Source organism: Betta splendens, chromosome 1, assembly GCF_900634795.4.
Source record: "Betta splendens chromosome 1, fBetSpl5.4, whole genome shotgun sequence".
NCBI lineage: Eukaryota > Metazoa > Chordata > Actinopteri > Anabantiformes > Osphronemidae > Betta > Betta splendens.
The window spans coordinates 11867739-11891706 of record NC_040881.3 but is presented as its reverse complement, the minus strand read 5'-3'; the positions used below and the strand labels follow the sequence as shown (position 1 = coordinate 11891706).

Sequence of the window (23968 nt, the reverse complement as noted above, 5' to 3'; positions counted from 1 at the left end):
ACGCACCTTATCAGAGTCGTCCACAACTGCATGGTCCTGAAACCACAAGGAGATGTGAGCCAAGCGCCTCGGCCCGCTCTGTGCGCTCACGTACGGTGTGCGCGACCGCAGCCGAGCTTCGGTGAATATTTGAGAAGCAACAGGAGTGAGTGCAACTCCAAATCCAGCCTTGCTGCCATTACAGCAAGTGCATATATTTACTGTAGATGCAGTAGGTAAATAAAAGGGCTGCGTTGTCTCGTGTTTCACTTATTGTAAAGTAAAATGAGCCGCAGAGTACAACAACAACACTATCACCAGGAAGATGAAGACATGCGGCAGAAAAACTATTTTGAGAATCATATGTATGAGAAGGTGGTGTGAAAAAAGCAAGGTGACAATTTGAGGGTGACAAGAAGTTACCTTACACACACACACACACACACACACAACTAGAACTAGACAAACATTTACACATGTGCTGTAAGTCGATGCTGACATCTAGTGGACAGACTTGGTTTTGTTTCACTTTAGGTTTAGTCTAGTTCTAACAAAGTACAAGTACAAGATGACAGATTAGGCAGGTTGTACGATGGGAAACAACAAACCACGGACAAGACGGACACCAAGTACAAAACACAGACACACATGCAGCGTCACATGTACGAACTGTGAGCAGAACAGCTTCGAGATTTACTAACAATCCTCTGACAAGCTCTGAGAAACAGGAAGCTGTGAAGACAAAAGACCTGATGTACACACTGTAATCACTACAGTCACACTGTTCACGCTCCCTTACTGTGGGGCTGCAATGAAACATCGCCATTGTTCCACACAATTGTTAGTAAATCGTATCTGCTTGCAGTTTGAAACCACATACATGTACAGTATGGATGATGAGGCACGATGGAATAGTGAAAAGTAAAGGGACATGTCACATCGATGAGGAGAGGAAGAGGAGGAAGGAGGAGAGGAGAGGGCTACCTTTAGATTAAAGTTAATTTGGCAGTCCTGAGAGTCCACGGACAAGAAGTGGAGGAAGGAAGAGAGAAACGCTTGCATTAAACGTGACAACGTGACACGGGATGAAGAAGCACTTGTACAGTATTAGTCTCACCAAGCACACAGGAGGGAGCAGGAAGCTGAGGGAAGAAAGGGAGAGAACCACACAGGGATTTATGACCAGGAACGAGGAGAGAGAGGTTTCCAGGCCTTAACAAGCCCAACTAGGATACAGTAAAGTCAAGGGGATGACACGTTGTGACAACTGGAGACCTTAAGAAATACCTTAGAAAACAGAATACTTTGTGAATCATAATACATGACATCCTTATCCTAATAAAAGATGTGCATAATATTATTATATCTCCTAAAACAAGTGTCATCCTAGAAAAAAAAAACAGCCAAACACCAAAATACTTCACATTCTATTATTTAGTGTGAGGTTTCAGTCCCATTCACAACCTTTCACCACCCAGTGATTTCTGCATAGCACCTTTAATGCGTCTAATCAAACCAAGTGAACACAACCTATCTTGAATGCACTTATAGTTGTGGATGAGAAATATATTTAATCCATTCACCTGATTTATTAGCATTTTATTTCATTTAATCCACATGTTCGCTTTGGATCAGATCTCAGCGTGCATCAGGTGGGAGGTGGGTTCCCTCTGGACAGGTCACTAGTCCATCATCACTCACCCTTCACACTCCCCAGTCAACCTAATTATTTTTAAAGCCTGTTAGTTTTATTCAATAATAAAAGGAAGCATAAAACTACAAATTAAACATAATATAAGGTAAATATAAAAACATCTAAAATATGAGTTATAACATACAAAGATAAAAACACAAAAATAATCAAACAATTTAACATTTTATTAAAATAATTAATTTAACATACATTAACAATGACTTAAAACTTTTCTCTTATTATACATTACTTACAATTATAATATGTTTTCATGTGTCACCACAAATAAGATGTTTCATCCACGGTCAGGGATCCCTGATAATTAGACTTTTCTGTGCAGTAGCATTGTTTTAAAACGCTTCATGCTCATCAGATCAACAGGTGTTGAGCTCATTCATATGAACCTTCTTCCATTTATTTAGAGCAAAAAAGAATTAATCGTTTAACATCTGCAAACATATTATTATTATTAAAACATGTTTTGATTTTGCAAATCAAACCCTTTAGTTATTAACTTTTTTGTGCCATCTTGCATCTCTGGACTTTCTCATTCTATGTACCGGTTTCCAGCAAGCGTGGCAGAAATGTCAGGGAAAGGAAGCCTCCACCAGAGGCTTGGGCTCCCACTGAGAGGCCGAACGTTCTGACAGACAATCAGAGGAACCAGAGAGAGAGAGCTGCTCCACTGCGCATGGAAACGCTGACGCAGCAAACTGGATGGAGGCAAAGAGCACGCCGTTGCATCTCATCACTGACCCGCCCTCACTCAAAGAATACGCGTTCAGGAGGTGAACGTTTGGATTTTAGGCTACTTTTCTATTCATCACTAAATGGAATCTAAGATCCAAGATCATCCTTGTGCCACACTGCACCAGTGAACTGAGACCGACAGACAGGAGACAGTGGTGGTGCTCACCTCAAACTTCTGCCTCAGCTCCTCGTTGCCGTCGTCCTCCTCTGAGATGGGAACGTTGTAGTACTCGCCCTCCTCCTGGCACAGCAACTTGTACCTGGAGTCAGGAGAGAGGAGACGCGAGTACAGGTTACAAACTGCAAAACGTAAGACGCAAAGGATGCAATGAAAAGCAAGTCATTGTTACCAGCCGCAGACCGGAGACTTCATGAGCTCGGACACGCCGAAAGACAGGGCTCCCATGAAGTCGTTCCTGGTGGTCCGGTCCCAGTCCCACACCTCCACCGACAGCCTGCGGTCCTTATCTGTAGGCCTCAGCTTGCTGCCGAACAGACACACACACACATACGGGTCAATTACAGCTGGCATTGGAACCACAGCTTTTAAAACGTTCGAGAGAACAGCTGATTCGCTCACAAATTGAAGGTCTCGTTCCATTTGGGGTTGAGGTTGGAGCGGATGGTTTTGGTCTTCTGCTTGGTCTCGTTTTTGGGGTCTGGTATAAGCTTGAGCTTGACGTATGGATCGGAGAGTCCATTTGGGTCCATGGGAATCAGGTTTCTGCCCTCGCCCACTGACAACAAGAATCAACAAGATGTTGAAATGTGTTTATAGTATTTATAGCATGGTTGGAGTATCCGGTCGTATTTGTTCAAGCATCAAAAACTGCAGCAGGTAAAAGTACAGACAACTGGTAGATTAATTGCATTTTACTTGTTTCAGCATTTAGGTTTATTACAGGATCTTTAGGAAGAGAAATGTGTGTCCAGGAAGTGTTAGCTTCAAGCTCCAGCAAGCGAATGATCTACAGGTGCAGCAGATCAAACAGCAGCTCTGAGCCACGCAGGGAGTAAATGCAGGAAGCGTCGGGCGAACAGTAATTCAAATGTGCCGACTGCGTCAGGCTTAAGTGGGCAAATGCTTTCTTCCTGTCCTCCTGTATTTAGCCGTTCAATAAACAAAGGCACACCAGGGACACTAGCGCTGAGCACTGGAGCAACTCCAGCCCTGAGCTGCGCACAAAAACACACACACACAGCAGCGCTTACAGTCGAGCCAAGAGTTATTCACACCCCTGGCAAATTCTGATTTAAAGTTGCTTTTATTCAACCAGCATATAAGATAATAAGACGAATGTACAAAAGGCATCATTGTGGGAAAATTAATTAATTATTTTATTTACACTTGAAAAATGAAGGCTACATCATTGGCCAAAAAATTCAAATTTTGTTCCACTTGACCATAAAGCAGAAGAATAGAAGTCTTTTTGCCTCCAGGTGAGCATTCGTAAAGGCCCTGCAGGGTCTTGTGTGCCATATCTGGACTAATACAACAATCGCAGCACAGTACTGTTGCGTTTTATCTAAGACGACTAATGGAACCTTTCACAATAACAAAAATGATTAAATGTGATCATACTGACAGAGTGACTTGTTTGCTTTCAGTGGATGTGCAGTTGCACCATTATTATACATTGACTATTTAATATGTCATGAATAAATGCCTTCCCTCTGTTTGCTTTGTATTCTCAGCACCTGTGGTGTGGGATTTGGGTGTTGAGTGATGTCGGTGTGTGAAGTCAGACAAGCGATGGAGCGCGCTGCTGCAGAACACAAACAGAAAGCGGGAGAGAGAGAGAGAGAGAGAGAGAGAGAGAGAGAGAGAGAGAGAGAGAGAGAGAGCGCTTACAAGGGAAGACAGATGCTGAGCGAAACCGAGGTGTGGGAAAGGACTGAGTGATCCAAAGCTGCCAACGCCCTGATTTTTTCAGAAAACTGATGGATAAGATTACGGCACCTACGACCAAGATCCAGTTGTACTCTGCAAAAGAGGATGTCAGAACCTCTTGTAAATTTTTCACTTCAAATAGCCACAATGGGATAGAAGCAAATTTAAATTGTAAAATCACACAAAGAGCACACGTTTGTGTGCTTTAGCTCCTTGATGGAATCACACAGGCTCCCTGACAGACTGTTTCAATGACCAATGTGCCTGGTTGCTCATAAAAAAACTGTGACAGTAATGCCCCTTCATGACATCTCATCATCTACTCTATGTCAGTATGTCATAAGGCCGACTGAGATAATGGTGAGTCTGTAAAGCTGTCATCAAAGGTAAAGAAACAATGATTTCAACAATTTAACATTTTTATTATTATAAGATTTTTATGATTATAATATGACTATCTAAGAAAAGGTTAAATAAAGGTAACCACCGGTTTTCCAGCCGTGACCAGCAGGGGGAGCTGCTCTACATTTTCTATCTTAGCTTGGCTGTAGAAGTGATTGTTCCATATCTTCACTTCATGGGGGTGTGTGTGTGTGTGTGTGTGTGTGTGTGTGTGTGTGTGTGTGTGTGTGTGTGTGTGTGTGTGTGTGTGTGTGTGTTTGTCGTGGAGTTTAGAAGAATATAGTTCAAGGCTCCTGCTTACAGTATTCTATAGTAATAGGGTACTAAAGATGAGTGCTTGCCAGTTTCTGTTTTGCAACATGACATGGAAGGAAAAAAGAAACAACAAACAGCACAGGAAGGGCTCGCGCACAGCGAGATGCGAGCCACGGAGGCATATGTTAAAATGGCAGCAACATGCTGAGAAGAGGGAGGCGAGTCAGAGCAGCGGCGACACACTGGGAATACCAATAACACGTAAGGCTGCAGACGTCTGGAAGCAGAAATCACACAGAGAAAGTTCAACAGCAATGGAGAGTGCACGAATGTGTGCTGAGATGAATCCTTACTTGAAACCACAGCGTCTGCAGCCAGGAGGCTTTTCTGATGGGGCTCATTAGAAGCAGAAGTCTTGTAAAAGAGTCTTGTAAAAACACAGCGACACTGAGAGCCTTGTCATCGGCTGAACTACTTGACCCTGCACCTCAGAAATGAGGCCAGCTTTGTTTGCTCTACACCTCCCTGTGTGGACACAGTCTATACGCCATCGTCACGCTCTGTTTTCCACTGCTTCAACACTGTTTGCTTTGTAATGTAATATTACATCAGCTGAAACGTGGAGTAACTAGTCCACACTGTCCAGTAATGGAGCTCACTACAGGACGTGAAGCCTGGAGCCTCACAGGCCCAGCCTCCGCGGTGGAAAAGCGCCGGCACGCGGACGGAGCCAACACAAGTGCCGTCAGCTGCTCCGTTCGAGGCGATTCACTGGAAGAAATGCAATAGCAGGATTTCTAATGAAATTTTCCCCTGGCAAGAAAGCGCCGGGTTTTTCTTCGCAGTGACTCAGACGCTGCAATTGGAAATGACTGAAAGGACGGGCTACTCAGCAGAAGCACCGGGGGGTCAGTCAGCAGCATCCAGCTCAGCCTGGAGACCTGCAGCCCTGACCCCTCCTCGACCTCGCCTTTCACCGGCTTTATTGGAATCCAGGGAATCTGGAGTAAAAAGAGGAATGTGTAGCTTCTTTTAATGAGAAACCTATTTATTAGTTACACTATGATTAATAGGCTGCCACATAAATGTTTGTATTCCACAGACTAATAAGAGATGCTCTGTGTGGAGACAATGTCATTTTGTTTATCTGCTCTGCTGTTTATCTTACATAACACAATGAAAATTATTTTCTGCAAAGTCATGATAAGTCTACTAGGATGAGAGCCATTATTATAATCTCATCGTCCATTGTTCTCCCTTTCATACACATGCACCTCAAAGTGCCCATGTTTTCTTCCAGCAGCACTTTCCCTTTGTTCTTTTCCACCTTTGGGCCCGTTCTCCAGAACAATAAGGCGACATCAAAGACAGAAATGCAGGCAGCTTGTTGGCAGCTGCACTGGCCAGAGGGTATTAAGAGCGTTTAGGTGGATTTTGTCTTTCACAGTGAAGTGTCACTACACCTCCAGAAGGTCTAACAGTAAATCTGGCTTCCCTGATCCACCTACATGCATATACCGCACCTCCATATAAAACACCACGGCTCCTACAGCTACAGAAACAAATAGCAGGGACATATTTGGACGCGGACTCAAGAGACAGAACGTCAGGAAAAGGCTAGCGCTGAGATAAAGGAGAGGAAGGGAGTGAAAGGGAGAGCACGGGCCTGCTTAGAATGAGGCCTTTCTGCAGAATTGGGTGAGTCAACAAGGGAGCAAAATGGAAATGTAATTATTAGCATCGTCTGCCACACACTCCCCGAGGACGAACGGCATGACACCCCCCCCCCCCCCCCCCCCCCCCCCCCCCCCCCCCCCCCCCACACACACACACACAGAGCAATGGGGTTAAATGGAAGTATAAATAACGAATAAGGACAGAGAGTTGGCCTCTCACACTAACTGTTTGTATGGTGGAGTCAATGGACAATAGAGCTGCTGGGACGAACACGGTGGCTCAGCGCCACCACACAGAGGAGAGCTGTGTGCTGGCAGGACGGAGAGGACGAGGGTAGTGGGCTACATCTGTCCTTCATAACAACAACAGAACCCGTTTGTCTTCGTCTGAACCTCCCCCCTCTCTGTCCATTCCACCATAAGTGTCCCAAACACGCATTCGCAGCGGCTACTGTAGGATTCTGGCAACTGCTGAAAAGTTGAAGTGTTTTTCGGTGACTCACTGGAGTCCATGTGTGTTCAAAAGGGCAGCTTCTTCCCCTGGCAGCCATGAAGCTTCCTGCTCAAATATGCAGGCTCTAAAAAGTTTGTAAAACAAAGATATTGGGAAGTTCTCAAGGTTTAACATTTGAAGTGTCTGAGGGTGTGAGAGAGCCTGTGTGTGTTAGTTAAACCCATTTTATTTAAAGCATTTGAGGAGAGCATTTGTGGACGTGAAGGAACAGCAGCCAATAAAAACCAAATCCAAAAACCAAATCAGATCCCGCTGTGCTCTTAAATCCATGTTTGAGCTTATTTGGCTGCAGAGATAGAAAGAAGAAACTCAGACACTGGCAACTCTAGCAGATTTTTTTCAGGTAACTTTTCTGTTGCTGCTCCAGAGCAGCAGAAATTCATCTTTTTTGGAATCACAACCTGCATTTAGATTTTCTCAAAGTCTTACGAGGATCAGTGAGAGTAGTGCTGATCTGATATCTGCATCCTGCAGTGCCAGTGGACAAAATGCATCTACAGTACATGTACTGTACGTATTCAAAGCATCACACCTGTAAAGATGCAGGACTCTTCACCACGTACAGTACGTGTCCTCTAACGCTGAACTGCAAGGTGTCCGCAGCAGCTGATGTGATGGTGCGTGGGCTGCGGATGAGTGCAGCAGGTCTGCATGCGCGCTCCCCGCTCCTCAACATGCGAGTCCTCATGAGGAATCAGCTGTTACACATGACAGACGGCCGAGAGTCTGCACGTTCCTGCTGGAATCAAACACCGGTGCAGGTGATAATGGTGCTCGCCCATCGCTCGCTTACTGCTTGTAAGCCCGAAACCTGGTATTCCTTCATTATTCAGCTGCTGCTTCCCTGCACACTGTGGGTGAGACACTCCGTGCCTGGCAGCATCCAGCCGGCGTTAACGGGATAAGTCATTGAAGTCACTGAAGTTCAATGCCAGGGTCTTGTGATGCACTGCCCCCTGTTAGGCAGCTAATTGGATGATTGTGTGCCTGGTGTCAGCTCTATGCCGTCACCACTGCTCCGGCAGATGTGCTAATGCACAATCATTACAGCCAGGAGATTTACAGCATGCCTCAAAATACAAGGCATAAAAAGGAGGCGATGCAGCGCTGGAGTCTGTAATAAACTCATTTAATGGGTGATGTGTATATATGATACAGAGGGCAGCATCTGTTCATTTAACTTCTAATAGTTAAATAGACAGTGCGCAATTGCATCATAATACTTCTCCAAACAGTTTAGTTTGTTTCAAGCGAACACAGATCGGCTTTCTTTCACTTTGTATCAGACCCACCACGACAGATACGTCATAATCACTACATGATCTCAGCTTTGCTCTGGGAGGCTCAAGCAACACTGGCCTACATCCCGCTGTGCACAGTACTGTGTCATGGCACAAAACTAGGCAGGTGTATAGTAACTGGATGAATGATAACATTAATGAACAGGAGGTGGCAACGATTCATTTTATGCATATTATTCATGTGGATTTTGTTTTCCTGTTTTCCTGTTTAGTTGCTCTGGACCATTATGGTGCATTTTATTACTGTAATCAAATGCTAGTAGAAGATTGTCATTGCTTCACTCAGAGTTATTTGTGTCTTTGTAAGCAAATCAGTAATTAAACACTTGGAGCAGCCAGCTTCTAATAAATAATAGTGAGTCTGAGGCTTCTAAAGGAATGACCCTGACCACAAGCACCATGCTTTGTTCTGATGAAACGTACATCAAGCATCCAGTTAGCTTCACAGAGACTTCAGCCAACATGGAGCAAGTCGTGACTGTTTAAAAAGAGTAACAACAGGAGGCCCACGCAGCAGAGCACACACCACTGCAGGACTACAGATTTGGATTGGGATTGGCTTCCAAGTGTGTCGTAACTGTGAATTGTCTCTAACTGGAGAGTGTTGAGCAGAGGAGTAGACAGTAAATGACAGCAAACAGCCTCGTTAGCGCTGATTAGAGACGTCGCAGGCCTCGGCGTGGACTCATCAGCTGGAGGCACCGCCTCATGAGCAGGCGGGTTAATGGCGAGTGAGCTTTAATTCAGGTTAATGGCAGCAGGAGATTGAATGTGTGTGTAAAATTAGACAGCCGAGGTTTTTTTTTTCTCACAAAAATGTGCTGAAACCGATCTGAGGTCAGCTATCATCGTCAAGCGGCTCAGTGTGTGCTAACAGTGCTGTACCTGTGACCTGCAGCTTATCGCCGCCGACCTCACACTTGAGGTAAAGCCGGCCCCTCCTCTCAGTGTGATCGGTGCCGCACAGGCTGGGCACGTTCAGGACACACTGCTTGTGGACGTTCATGTCACAGGCTGGAGGGAGAGAACACAGCGCACAGGGAAGACGCGTATTTAATGCAGATCAGGATGAGCTCCATGCGTGGGTTCGAAACGAAAGCAGAGCGAATGGCTTTTGCAAAACTCTAAGTCCGGATGCTAAGATGAAACATCATCATATAAAAGCTATGTTTGCATGAACAAAGCCTCTCAAGGCCCGAGGTTCTAATGCAGCAAGCTGCTTTACTCAGTTTAAGGACGTATTTTAATATCACTCATTTCATTTCAGGCATTTCTTTGTATGCGTGGCACAAATTTAAAGGAGGTTACGCCCCAGATTCAGCTCCATGATATTAAGTCTATGTATAATGTATGTGTCAGTGGAGACACACAGTCATGGATTAGGAAACATTTCTATTTGTTACATCATCTCTATGATCATCACGCCAGCGGGTCAGCACATGAAAGATAATGAAAAACGGCTACAGGGCTTTTTTATTCAATCTATATTCTGTGTCCGATCAAACACCACATTCCAGTCTTACTGGATCTTATTGTAGTATAATTACAAGTGCAAATAAGCCAGTCATTAGATATTGTGTACAGTAACTGGTGGTCTCTAGCAGGTAATCTATTTAGTGTAGGAGCTCATTAAGTCAGTCAGACTTTAATCCACTAACAGGATTAACGAGAAGAATGAGGGAAATATTTATTGAAGACTCAGTAGAGCTTTGAAAGCAGCGCATGGAGCACAGCTGCAGACTGGAAATAGACAATGTTTGAGTTCTATGGGTGCAATTCATGAAGTAGCAGTAGAGTACATACTGTACAGTATGTACTCCTACAATGCTAGTAATGAAACTGTAGTAACTGTGACAGAACAGAACAGTTTAAAGCCACTACAATTTTTTCATACTTACAGTCGCACTTCATGCCCTGGTGGATGAGGCCATAGAGCAGAGAGCCACAGTGGTCGCAGAAGGTGGGACTCCCATAGGTGTGGATCTTAAACTTGTGCTTTGTTCTGGGGTCCTGGAGGAAAAAAGAATGAACAAGATATTACGTCAACAGCGGGAAATATATGTGAGTGCTTAGCATAGACACTGAAAACACTCCTAAAGCATTTTAATCCAGTCATCAGCCTCCTGTTATCACTGTACATTGCACCACCGTATGTCCACATATTATGCACATTACAGTGTGATATTAGTCACGGTGTGCAGTCGTCGCGGCCGGTAAAGGATCTGCTTGTCGGAGCCACTGACTACTGTCTGTACTGTATGCTGTTTAAAATTACCTGCATGTTTGCACAGGTTTATTTGATCAGTGTCAGACATTCGCATACACCGTACGGATCAAACACTGTGAGTGGATTCTTTGGAAAAATACCATCCTGAACAATTCCTGCTGAAGGCAAACACGCCACAGACCGACGTGGTGACAAACTAAACACACGGGTGTTGTGCGTCAAACAAAGTGGCCCTGAGTGCTGGGGAATGCGTGCTCAGTGGGACACGGGCGAGGATTGTCAGACGCCACCAATCAAACAACCCACCTATTATGCTTGGTTTGCATCTGTCAGTCCTGAACGCTGGCCTGTTATTTGCATGGGCAGCTTCCTTCCCCCTCTTCAAGCACACACTGCAACCGGTTCGATGGCCAGCAGCCATTGCACTGTATAACATGCAGCTATTAGGGCACTCAAATAAGAGATGTAGCTTCAAAAGTTCCATTTACCGTCCATGCTGTCGGATGTAGAAAGACACAGCAGGTCAAATATGAAGCTCAACAACTCAGAACATGCTTCGCTTCACAGGTCGAGATAGGTCCACGGCGGTTACTGCAGCAAGCGGTGACTCGGTGGATGGAGTGGAAGCACATGCGAACGTAACCGACAGAATACGGCGCCGCTTGACATTTCTCTTCATTTCAGCATTTGCAATTGAATAAAAAGTTACATTAAAGGAAGCAAAAAGCAAGCAGCCCTTAAGTACTGCATGTGTAGGTGTCATCCGTCAACTGCCGAACAAGCAGAACCAGTTCCCACCCGCTGTGTTCTTTTGTTTACTTACAGTAGCAGTAGAGTATAAATAGAGACAGTGAACTTAAAGGATGATACAGGGAGGATGCATACGGTAAACGTGACTGCAGTATTACTCTGACAGAGTTCATCGGTCCATTTGTTCCGATCTTAGCCGCTCTCCAGTAGAATCCAAGGACCCATTTGAGGAGCTTTCCTCTTCATTTTCAAAATGTGCTACTACTCTATAGAACCTCTTGAAGTGAATTTGCATAAAAACATTATGTAGTCTAGTTTTTTTTCTCTCTTCACACTGCTTTTACCTGAAAACACCATCAAAACAGCCGAGCTCCGCTTTGTATCCGGCTGATGAGATTCACCGCTGCTAAGAAAATTGCTTGTAATTTTCAGTATCTTACGAAATGAATGAAAAGTGCTTGACCGGCGAGAAATGAATCATCGGTGAGGGGAGCTGCGTGTCACCGATCTCAGCGAGAGATGACACCTCGCTTCACTGCGAGGTGCCGCGGTGATCAATGCTGCTATTTGCAATTTCAGTCAGCCTGACACTGGCCTCTGGGCCAATGCAGCAGAGACTCCTCAGATCGTGCCTCAAACCTGCCATTTTTCTGCCCGTCAGTCCGCACAGGCTTTAACAACAAAGAGAAGCGCTGCCTTGTCTTCCTGGGCCTTGATCTCCCACCGTGGTAAAGATACCTACTGTAATAAGTCAACGGGTGATGTTCAAATGCATATTTACTACGCTATTTAGTACTAAAGAGCAGTAAAAGCAGCTCTTAATGTTTCTGCCTGAAAAGTAATAGTATGATTTCACAAACTCAGAAATGTTTGTTGATCCTCCTCAGTGCGCTTTTCAGCACAGTTCAAGCTGCCAAGCTCCTGACCCGAGCTGCTACTTCCTGAGAGACGCCCGACAACACATTCTATGCAAAAACACCCTACGTCAAGATCACAACACAGCTAAGGCAAGAGAAGGGTCAGTAGAGAAAATAAATGTTCAGGCTCCGCGGTGCACGTTCTGAGTCAGTGGGCGCCGCGTTTCGTCTTTTGAGCTGCTGTTCTCCTGCAGAGACACGGTGAACTGCACAGTCACACACCACGCGCGTTCTCCAATTAGCGGCCGACTACTTTGTGCAGTCCAGCAGTTTAGCGTGCTAGTTAAGGTCAGGCACAAAGAGAGAGAGAGAGAGAGAGAGAGAGAGAGAGACAGCTGCCCTTACTCATGTCCACCCACACACAGCTGATCCTGAAGGATTATCCTCTCACCCCCCGACTCTGCATCCCGCATCCCCTGCTTTGTTCCTCCAATCCACGGCATGAATGAGTGATGGAGGCTAAGAGCTGCATTCAGCTGCAGATGAATCACGTATTTTGATCAACTGGAACATCGGCTTTTGATGGTTGAACTGCAGCTTAAGTAATAATGGAGGATGCCCAATAAAACGCAGCTCCAGGAGACCTCTGTCATCTGAACTGTCGCTCGCTTTTTGAATTTTTTAACGACTGCAAAAGCACAAAAGTAAACGCGTGGGTGCCTAAAGCTTGATTCAGATTTGTTCTGTTCCTATAACAACTAATCATTGATATATTATTATTTGGTGTATTTTATCTGTAAGACCAAGCTTCAGACACAAAATAATTTTCACATTCAACCACTCAAGTGAAACGAATGGATCAGACTTATTTGTCAGCACCAAGGTAAACACCAACTGGCTTTGCAAGGGGCCATTTGAAGATTTGGCGAGTTGTAATATGCAGAAAATAGGCATCTACACATCAGCAGGCACGCTGGCTTGCCCATTAACACATGCTTTCAGTGAGCTGTGGAATGGAGGGGTTTACCCCTGTGGCTTCCGTCCTCTATTACAGCCTAATTGGGCCTTAATGGGAAATTCGAGACAGACTGGATGGCGCTGCTTTGCTAGAACAGCAAGTGAAGCGGAGTGTAAAGCCAAGAGCAAGCCAGTCAGCGGGCTCCACGTGAACAAGGTCGTCAGGGGAGATACAGGCCGACTTCACGAGGCTGCAAGAACGCTGGCTGGGCCCTGGATGACGATAATGAGCTCTTTGTCAAATTTTACTCACAGCTAAAACTACATTTCCTTTGATTAAACTGGAACGTCTCTTAAGTTCTACTGTTACTTACTGTACTAGTTGAACTTTAATTCTCTCATTGTTACCACTTACATTTCATCCTTGCTTTCATTAGATCCTCCTTTCACAGATGCCTGTGGGATACAGTGTATTTTCAACAACCTTGACTGGATTTTTCAGTAAATATCTCTGAACATAGTTGAGCTTCTGCCTTGGAGTGATCTCAAGTACGCATGTGAACTTACCGATCAAAAGCACAAACGGGCAAAAGGGCTGATCAAAGGAGGAGCAGCAACCTGGAGGTAGCAGCGAAAACAGAAGCGAAGGGGGTCTGCACCATGATGTGGGCTAATTAGCCAGGCTCTCCAATCCAGTGTAATTAGCAAGCAGGACGCCAAGCAGGCCTTAAAAAACAGCTGGGTGGGATGATACGGAAAGGCTGCAGGAAGGGGCACAGGCGACTGATGTTAAAGCCTGCACACACTGCCCATGGGAGGAATAACAACACCCAGTCACCACCTATTGTTCAGGAAACATTATGAGGATGATGCCCTTTATTTATTTAGGGATTTGCAAACAATACAAAAGGATATTAATTAATATTTAATATTTTATTAATATTTCAAATGATAATACTATTGATGCCGATGTGTGTTTAAATTCATTTTACTTGTAAGACAAATATGTTATCAACACCTGTAGAGCAGTGAGGCTTTTTTCTGAATGTAAACATGGTGATACAATAGAAATGCAGGCTAGAAATGAATAAAAGTAGAGACTGTCTGCACAGTGACTATTAGATTATACTGGAGTGATTTCCACATCAACAGTTGCAATATGTGTGCAAAGACTCAGCATAATATATCGTTTAAGCTCAATAAGAAGCAGTAATAAGAAGCATAATTGGCAAGAAATGCAAATACCACACGGGCTATGAAGGCAGTAAATTATTTGGTATGGGTGGATCTACACAAAGTCATGAGAGAACATTAAATATACTCATAAAGTGGAGGGGAACGGTTGCTGAACATGCATAATGCATCGTGGTGGCTGAAAAGGGAACCTAAGCTAATAAATCACCAGCATCAAGCGCTCCCAAAATGACTGAATATGCTGAAAGTTTCAGAGTCTGTTTTCAGCGGCGCGCGTGCCTGGGGGTCTGGAGCCAAGACTGTTTGGTAAATAATGAATTCCAGGCCGAGTGTGCGGCGCAGATGTAGAGGGCCTGCGCTCGTCTCTGAAAGGAGCCCTCGAATCAGGGCTTTCGACGCCAAGCACGGAATATTAATACCGTCAAAAAAAAAAAAACAGTAAGCCCAAGCGGCCAGTGTCGAACGCCCTCTCTGACTCGCTCACACAACCACGGGTAAAGAACAGATCCAACTGACTCAATCATCCCAGAGAGGAGCTACTGTACGGCAGCTGCTGACGCCGTCCACCTGGTGTGACGTTTGCGGACAGAGAGAGAGAGAGAGAGAGAGAGCAAGTGTGAACGAGACCCAGTGATCATGTCATTGATGTGTGCTCACCCACAGTGCTGAGACCTGGCGCTGACAGTTCCCTTAATGTTCAGCATTAATATCACCGAGATCGCCCCGCTCTCCTCACCCATGATCCCTCACTGGGAAGTGACATTAGAAATGGGGGCGGCAGCATTTCATTCACTCTTTCCTGTTGTTAATCAATTTTGCATGAAATGTGAATTTCTAAAAATGGATGAGCACGTATTTAATAAATGCCAAGCTATGGCTCTACTGTGCTGTACTTTGGTACGATACTGCAGCGGAGAGATGTGAAACACTTCCCTCCTGCACCCAGCGTCAATCATTTTGCTCCAATGGTACTAATGACTGTATGAAAATATACAGAACCATGCAAATCAGCCTGCGTCTGAACTGAGCCCTTCAACTTCTAATTACAGCTTGCTTGATATAATCACACTCTCCTGCTTCGATCAAACTCCATCACATTAGAGGGGTCACATACCACAGACACACAGGCGTGATTGAAGCCTTGTGGAACATGCTGTAACCTTAGAGTTCGACTGAAACGAGCACAGATTTATTCCTCTCCACGTGCTTTGCTGCTACAGTAGCTACTTTACAGTGAACATCCCTACCTCTGCGTAAAAGCAATGTTTATTACTAAAGGTGAGAAGAGGCTTTGCGGAAAACAGAATGAAACTACGGTTCAGGCAGACATAAGGTGTTGGGCGACGGTTGCTATATTTAGCTCATAAATCATCTCCCTGATTCCTCTTGGCCTTTCACTAAGCTGCTGAGTGCTGCTCACTGCTCACTGGGGGTTTCCCTCGCTGTGTATCTGTTAACACATCTGTCTGCAAGGAGAGCTCCAGATAATAACAGGCAATTCTTCACCGGCGGCGGGTTCCACATGTTGCAGGCCTGTGCTGCGAGACGGAAACCTTTGCTCAAATTGGAGCTCGGGTCTGTTCCACCAGTCGAAGTTGGACGAAAAATGGGGACCTCGCCTCACTTGGGGTTTCCAACTTTTCTCACTGTAAATAAGACCTTTCCTGTCAGCGTGCAGTGCTTTGTGCAACTAAATCTGATGTGACATTGTGTTTTAAAAGAAAAGAGTTAGCGCTGACAAACGTACAATAATATAACGTGATGCTATAAGAAACACAGGGCCACGCAGCTGCTTCACAGCCATTAATTCCATTCTCTAACTGTATTAAAACTTCAGTGTGTTGAAGTACAGTGCAGGGAAGTATTTATAAAACTAACTGCACGCAGATCTAGAATCCTCTGAAGCCTCTCTCCAGAAGAGAGCTCTGGGTTGGTACAGTGATAACGCACACGGTGTGTCTGCATAGAGTGAGTGGCATCCGCTGGGTCGCGGGAGGACGAGGCGTCAGTCACGGCCGTCACACCGGCTGGGGGATAATTGCGCCTCCTATTGCTGCACAGTAACAGGCAGAACAGGCGGTAAACAAGGAACGACCAGGGAGGAACTTTAAGAAAACCTGCTGGTTCCTCTTGGTCACGTCGCAGATGCCGAAAGTCCGAATAAATTGGCTTATCAGACGCGGGCCATCTGTCAGGTGCTCAATAATTGAAATGACTTCACAAGATCCGTTCCAAAAAGTTGTCTAATAGCCAGAGTCTTGGCAAAGTCTTCTCTGGCTGTAATGAGCCAGCTGACAGGAGCGGCGCCTCGGCCGAGCAGCGCTGCGCTCTGTGGTCGCTGCTCCGGCCTGCACGAGTCTCAGGAAAGCTACTGTTCATGCAATCAGTTTGCCGCCTGCGGCTGTGTGTGCGTGTGTGTGTATACATGTACATATATTTGTGTGTTTGGGGATTTGATTATAGATTTGGAGGAATGGTTAATAAAGGCACTGTACTGCCCAGTGCACAGAGCGCAGCAGATAAAGAAAGGGGAATTCATAAATAGAAACTGTCAGAGTCTCATATTTAATGTAGAAGCAGACAAACTCCAACGGAGACATACATTAAAAAGTGTGAACTACATAAAGCAGGTCAATTCACATTCACAGGCCGAGGGAGGCAATGATTATAGACTCCTAGAAATACAAGAGAGCTCCAAATACAGTAAATGCCAGCGGCCTGCTGAAGGTAATTATCAGCACACTGGGTGTAACTACGCGTTGGATGACGTTTACAGTGTAATACAAAGCTTCCACCTCGACAGAGAGCAGGGTCTAACTCTCCTGAGATGCCGGGGAGGAGATTGGAAGCCTGGCCTCTCTGTAACTCTCTATTTCTGGAGCTGAGCTTCAGACCTGCTACTCGCTGTTACACTAGCGGGCCAGGTTTCGATTTCAGCCCCTCGCAGGCTGCTATTCCAAGTGTTTTTGTGAGCTGGTTATAGCACGTCTGCATGGGGACCATCTCAAACATATGCTTTTACCTTTACCTGCCATTCGCTATCATTAGATATCTGAATGACCCACCCAGTGTGGGTGGCAACCAAGATTATGAATGGATTGAAGGAATAATGCCTGTGCTTAATCTCAAATCAATGGTTGTCCAAGAAAACAACTCTTTTTGAACCCTGTAGTTAAAAAAACAGAAGCGTGATCATTCAACAGGCCGAGACTGGGCGATTCCATGCTGATGTCACGGGCCGATGGTCTTGTAGTGGACTAGTAGCAGGCGCTGCAGGATCGGTGACAGGGCCCAGAGTCCGGAGCAATTCCAACTCTCCCAAGTGCAGGTCATTAGTAATACTTACCATGGTTGGAAGCGAGGCTGGCTACCAGACACTTGCTGTAAACATCCTCACAGGGGCCTGGTGGAATGCATCCACGCGTGTGTTTGCAGCATTGTTCGTTCTGCGCATGTTCAATGTGTTTGTTCTATGTATTTGTGTTTACATGCCTTTCATTATTGGCTCCTTTCATCAAGGGGCTATTTCAGGGTTGGCGCTTTGATTCAGGGCTAGAGTTACCATCCACGGTGAACAGCTCTGGACATATTTCCTTCTAAGGGATCGGTTGTAAATCGTTAAACTACCCTTTTCTACTGTACATACACAAAGGCCACCTTTGTCACCTACATTAAACAAGGAGGGACAGCGCCGCTCCTCTCATTAAGCTGTGTTTTAGTAGATTCTTAGCTTGAGTGCATGTCTTGGCATGTATTACCCACGGTAGCAGACCCACTGCTGAGGTTATGACAAAGGCCAAGGCCAATACAGTGCCTCCAGATATAGCTTACGACTGGACAGGTCGTCAGGGAATTTCATTACAAATAGGCCGTCTGTTTTTACTACCTGTAATTTGTAGTAAACTATTTTCCATTATAAAATCAAAATAATGTGTAGAGATGCTGAAGATCCAGACTAACAGTATCCTCCACATCCCAGACCTGATCATAGAAAGTTTAATATTTCAGCTTGATACACATGCCACAGCAGCGTGTCTGTAACATACTTAGACTGTCTGCTAGTCACATATTCTGTTGTCCGGCTGCAGAGGAGACCAGGCCGCTCCACAGTGTGAACATAATTGGAGTTTCTCCCATGTGTCATGAGTCAAGCCTGAACCCAACGATCTGAACGCCTGTGAGGCTGAGGCAAAGTAGAGGTGCAGATTAGTGGAGCTCAGTTTTACCTGCATAGGCCAATGAGTCTGTCTGTGCAGCCGACGTGCTTAAACAGTCTAAATCAGTCTAACCTTCTGCGGGTCACTCATTTCTGCCTGCAGAGCCTTACCTGAAATACTGCCTGTATGTCAAACAGCGAATCAGGTGACATAAATAAACTGGAGGCCCCTTCGAAAAAAGGAAGCTGATGATGGCGTCTGGACGTTTCATACAACAAAAGCAAACGCGGCATCATCTTGGGAGACCAGCTGGTGATTTACTGTTAATGAAAGGTCAAACTGACAAAAGAATATAAAAGTAAGTATTATTTAATGAGGCCTAGAACATCCAGCGCAACGTGTGGTTCAGCCCATTCTTTCCCCTTCACCTCTACCAAACACACACCAACTCCAGAGACCGCCACCCTCTGGCGAAGCCTTAATCGGAGCTCGTTGTAGACGAGCCCGTCACAGACCATTAGCCAGACAGACAGTGAAGTGTTCATTACGATCTCATAGCGCATAAATACTATCAGCAGCACCTCAGGGGACTGTCCACACAGCATCCTGTGCACCATCAGTCAGCTCTGATAATCACCAACAACAATACATTTATTAAACGATGTCATGAAACATTATGCTTCATTCCTTTTCAAACAACTGTAGCGCAGTGGAGGTCCATGACTAGAATAAATATAGAAATAAATATATTATAGTATAATATGCATATATAAGATAAGATCAACATTATTCATTATTGTTAATTATTATACATTTCCAAATGAGACTGGGTGATTTAAGAATATTCTGACCATGTCATTTGCCGCTCAGAACATATATTCTCTGCTGGCATCGCTAACTTGACAAATGCAAAGTACAGTAGCTTCCAGTATATTTTAGACTTGAGACAAAAAACAAAAACAGTGTTTACAGGCCCAGAGAACAGCAAAAGTAATGAGAGCCTCATTCAGTATTTGAATGAGACTCTCATTAACCTAAGCTCCTGTATCACACGGGAGATAACTGTCCAAACATTTACACTGTGCAGTCAGTGCGATGCCTAAATCTCCAGAGAAAACTGGAGTACTGTCTATTGTACAGTACGACTCTATAAACACGCCTCCCATGGTCTTGGCTTTTAATCTGGCTCAACACGGAGCATGGGAACTCAAACCATCATCTATTTCTAACTGCATATGGTTGTTTTCAGCAAAAAAGGCAAATAGTTCCAATAGTGATCTGTATTCTGAGAATGCGTGTGATAATATCTGAACGTGTGCTTGTTAAAGTGGGTTGGAGAATTCCTCTGTAGGCCTACACATGTTTACAATGCGCACCATAACCCCAGGAGGCTCGGAGATGAGAACATTTATGAGCCTCTGCGCTGCCACATGTGCAAAGACCCGCTACAGATAACCAACAGCCATCAGTGGTGAGAAATACGAGTGTTTGTACATTATGAAGATCCGCTGCAACTTATTCCCAGAAGCACGTTTGTGTCTTTGTAACAGAACCACCCCATTACACGAGTGACCTCCATTTTGCTGCAGGCACAGTGTGTTTAACTGCACTCATGTTTATCATAGCCTGAAGTATGTTCGTTTGATTAAGGAAGCACTCCTGAGACAATCAATAGAGCTCGTGAAAAACACTGTATGAGGACCTGCTGCTGTCTGCAGGGCGTATTTGCATGCCCAATATCTACAGTTATCTCATTTGTTTAAACCGTAAAGCAACAATAAAATCAGTGCACTAAGCATAATCATGCAAAACGTTTCTTTGGGCTAAAATCCTGCACTGCCTTGCCGCATGCTTCCCGTCTGCCTCTCTACTGTTTACCGTTCACAGGAGGAAAACGAAATTCTAAAACGAAACAGAATCATCAAAATTCAGTATAATATTTTTAGATCTGACTTCATCATTTCCATGGAAATGTCAAAGAAGGCCATGGAAATGTTTGAGCACCAGCACCAGCCTCATTTTTGTGGCACAGGTCTTAATAACACTGGCTCCGCTTAGTTGCCTGTGGTTGACAGTTTTGGCCTTTATGTTCGGATGATCGCGATAAGCAAAAGAGACAGTTCCTCGCCAAAATGCAGCCATTCGAAGAAAATGAGCAATGCACCGACCTAAAAACCTGAAACTCACTGTATATTGTGAACTGGCTGATGCGGCATGTGGTGAAATGGCTAAATAAAGCCAGCGATGGCCTTGTGCGAGCGAAGAGCTGAGCGCGAGGACAAAGTTCACGGCGAGCATCCAGGCCTGTTAGAAGGAGCTGGCCAACACCCTGGCTACAAGCAAACCAAATAAGACCCTGTAGATGAAAGGCTCCATTGCCTGTGACAACCCAAAATGCCTGTGGCACATCTGATGTAATTTCACTCCTCTCCGGTTTAATCTTGTTTTCAATTCCCAGGAAGAGTCCTTGTGTCCTAAGCCTTGTCACCGGGCTGCCTCTGGACCTGCCAAACATCTCTTGAGTAAGACAGTGCTCTGCTTCGCTTGAATTACCATTACACATCACATCACACAAGGCCTGCTTTCTCCTTATGACTGGTGTTGTGATGCCTTTTTACTCGTTGGGTCTGAGTCCACTGCGCCCGTCCACCCACTACCACTGTTCCTGTTGGAGGCCCCGGGGCTGCTGGAGCCAATTCCAGCTGACATCGAGCGAGAGGAGGGCCACGCCCCGAACGGGTCCATTTGCATGCATGTTATAGCAACTCAAAAGGAGCTGCCTGAGCCCGACCTCGCTGTCGTGTCACCCTCAGGTCAGCTCTGTCTATTTCCCAGGCAAAGGCGACGGAAAGGCCACCGTGCTGTGGCTTAATGTCTAAGCTATCGGTGCACTGAACAGCCCCAAGGGGCTGGGGGGTGATTGTCTGTGCTCCTGCTTGTGTGTGTGTGTGTTTGTGTTTGAGCAAGAATGAGAGAGCGACAGGAGAGAGAGAGAGAGAAAGAGAGAGAGAGAGAGAGAGAGAGAGAGAGAGAGAGAGACAGACCAGTCACTGCAGTTTTAAAAGCTCTATTGAGGTTTTGACTTTTTTAGTTGAGGTAATAATACATTTTTTTTGGGAGGGGGGTTAAGCCTGGGGTGTTCTGTTGTGAATGATGCTACAGTAGGAGATGTCATCTGGTGTGTATATATATAAATATATATGTACAAATACTGTATATGTTGTGTGTACGGAGGAAATCACAGCCAACAATTTGCAGATTGCTCTGGGTCATACGTGCGGCACTGGTTAAGTGGACATCAATGATTCAGCAGCCACACACCCACACAGAACAAACCTCTCACTTTCATCTGTTGAGCCCCTGTAGTGAAACAGGAAGCTTCTGCATTATTGATGTGCTTGTCCTGTAAAGTGCCAAACTTAGTGGAGATGCTGGTGATGTTACACCCAGCACACGAAAACATTTCTTAAACTGGCTTTTAAGCAGACTTCATACAAGAATCTAATATGCTGAAGTGTCAGATACATTCAAATACTGAAAAATCCAGAGAAAAATGCTAAGTCTTGTGTCCTGGAGTCACATTTTTCAATCCCTGCGAAACTATTACAGTAGATTATTTGAGTGTTTGTTCTCTGCTCAAAGACTACAGAAACTCAAACTACCTCTCTGATTCTTTCTCTCGAGTCTGGCTGAGCAGAGAATTTCTCACCTATGTGCAGCCTACCTGCCCTTTAAACAAGCCCCCGAGGCGTTTGTTGAGAGAAACAGTGTTTTCTTGCTAATGTGGGTGCATCACATAGAGGTTAGCCACACCTAACTCGACGGCCACTGAGATCTGATATCTGGAGATCTGGTCGCTCCTCTTCTTCTTCATCGTTGTGCACACTTTTGTTTCTCCCGGTGGACAAGTTATAAAACACAGACATGAGTCATGAAATGCAGGTAGCCTAGATACTGCAGATCTTCAGGATATTTGTTGGCTAAGGGAGTTATTGGCTTCCTGGATCGCATGCCTGGGAGGCAGCAAGCCATGTAATATGTGTGGTTGCCCCTGGCAACAGTACTACTAAGTGTCCAGGAATGTATATTAAAGGGAAGCATCAAATATTGTGACATGTCAAAATAAATACTCAGAAAATACAATTTTAACAGACAGACATTCAGTTGATGCTCATGCAGTCACAGAAATTATAGAGTCATGAAGCTACTGAGTGGGAACTAATGGCCTGGGGTCAAGCAGGCGTCAAAGGCCTAATTAATGCTCCTTGGCTGCTCTAAACCCCAGAGTCCACTGGATTCAGCTCGGACTATTATTTATTGCTGCAGCCTTCGTGTCATCCTCTCTATTTAAAGAGTCTGGGCCGACCATCCTGGAAGACACACTGACACATCTCCAGTTACCGAAGCCAGGCCGCGTCACTGTAATGCTGGGAGGCTACGCGTGCCCGACAGGCAAACAGGTATGCAAATAGAGTTTCACGCTTAACAGACATGCAGTGGCTGATGGCACACACCTACTGGTCAGAGTTACCGTACAGGGGTGAGTTAGACATTTACTGAGTCTAGATTGTCTATAAAACTACAATGGCCTCCTGCATAGGCCTCAATAAGCTGATTCAATTACCCAGTTTTCTTAGACGTGTTGATTTTGGCATGGCTTTCATTTGCCTCTTGGCCCAGTCGGGCCATTTGTAATGTGATGCTACAGAAGCCTGCAAGCCTCTGTCATGTAGAATTAATTGGAGCTGGGATAACAGGGTGTATAATCACAGTTGCTCTCATCTTCTTGGAGGGACCGGAGGCAATGACTCAGGTTTTCCTACAGGTGAAGCATGAAGCCCAGTGACTCAACTGGGAAAGCTTGATATCACTGTAGGTGTGATGACGAATTAGCCACCTGCTGCTACTGTGATTTAATTGAAATGTAACATTTGAATGCCATTTTTTGCACAAATATAATCAGCGCTCTGAGCTGCAGCCTATCATGGTGTTTTGCTGCGATTCGTGCAGGTTTTCGTCTACTTCAAAGAAGAGTGAGGCCATGATACACCTGCGTAGTGGCGATACTGTGTTTGCATGTCACAGGCGAATCAACAGCTGAGCTTCGGTTACTTACGTCCGTGTCGGCTCCTTTATCGGCCCCCGGGCAGGAGAACGTGACGAATTCATGGCACCTCTTGTGGACCACGAAACAGCAAACTGCAGTGGCAGAGAGGAGACGGAGTAACAGAGACAGATGGGGAGAGATGGAAAAGACAAGGGAGAGAGAGAGAGAGCGGCGTGGTTAAATGCTGCGTGTCACTGTTGACCGATATGTGGACAGAACGCAGAAAGTCCGGATCTGATAGCGCTAAGAGGAATTGGG

General features: G+C 45.2%; 1 protein-coding gene across 4 annotated transcripts in view; it reads right to left on the bottom strand.

Moving 5' to 3' along the window:
* Positions 1-23968, bottom strand: part of prkcaa (protein kinase C, alpha, a) — a 69861-nt gene that overhangs the window by 18322 nt on the left and 27571 nt on the right. Inside the window, exons 3-10 of one of the 4 annotated variants that reach the window (XM_055507539.1) lie at positions 23720-23802; positions 10360-10471; positions 9347-9475; positions 3003-3159; positions 2773-2907; positions 2589-2682; positions 964-990; positions 7-36 (exon numbers count right to left, since the gene is read on the bottom strand). In XM_055507539.1, coding sequence (XP_055363514.1) covers positions 7-36; positions 964-990; positions 2589-2682; positions 2773-2907; positions 3003-3159; positions 9347-9475; positions 10360-10471; positions 23720-23802 — 767 coding nt within the window. The remainder of the gene's footprint in view (positions 1-6; positions 37-963; positions 991-2588; positions 2683-2772; positions 2908-3002; positions 3160-9346; positions 9476-10359; positions 10472-23719; positions 23803-23968) is intronic. The other 3 variants (XM_029135925.3, XM_055507540.1, XM_029136765.3) reach the window with 3 other exon arrangements.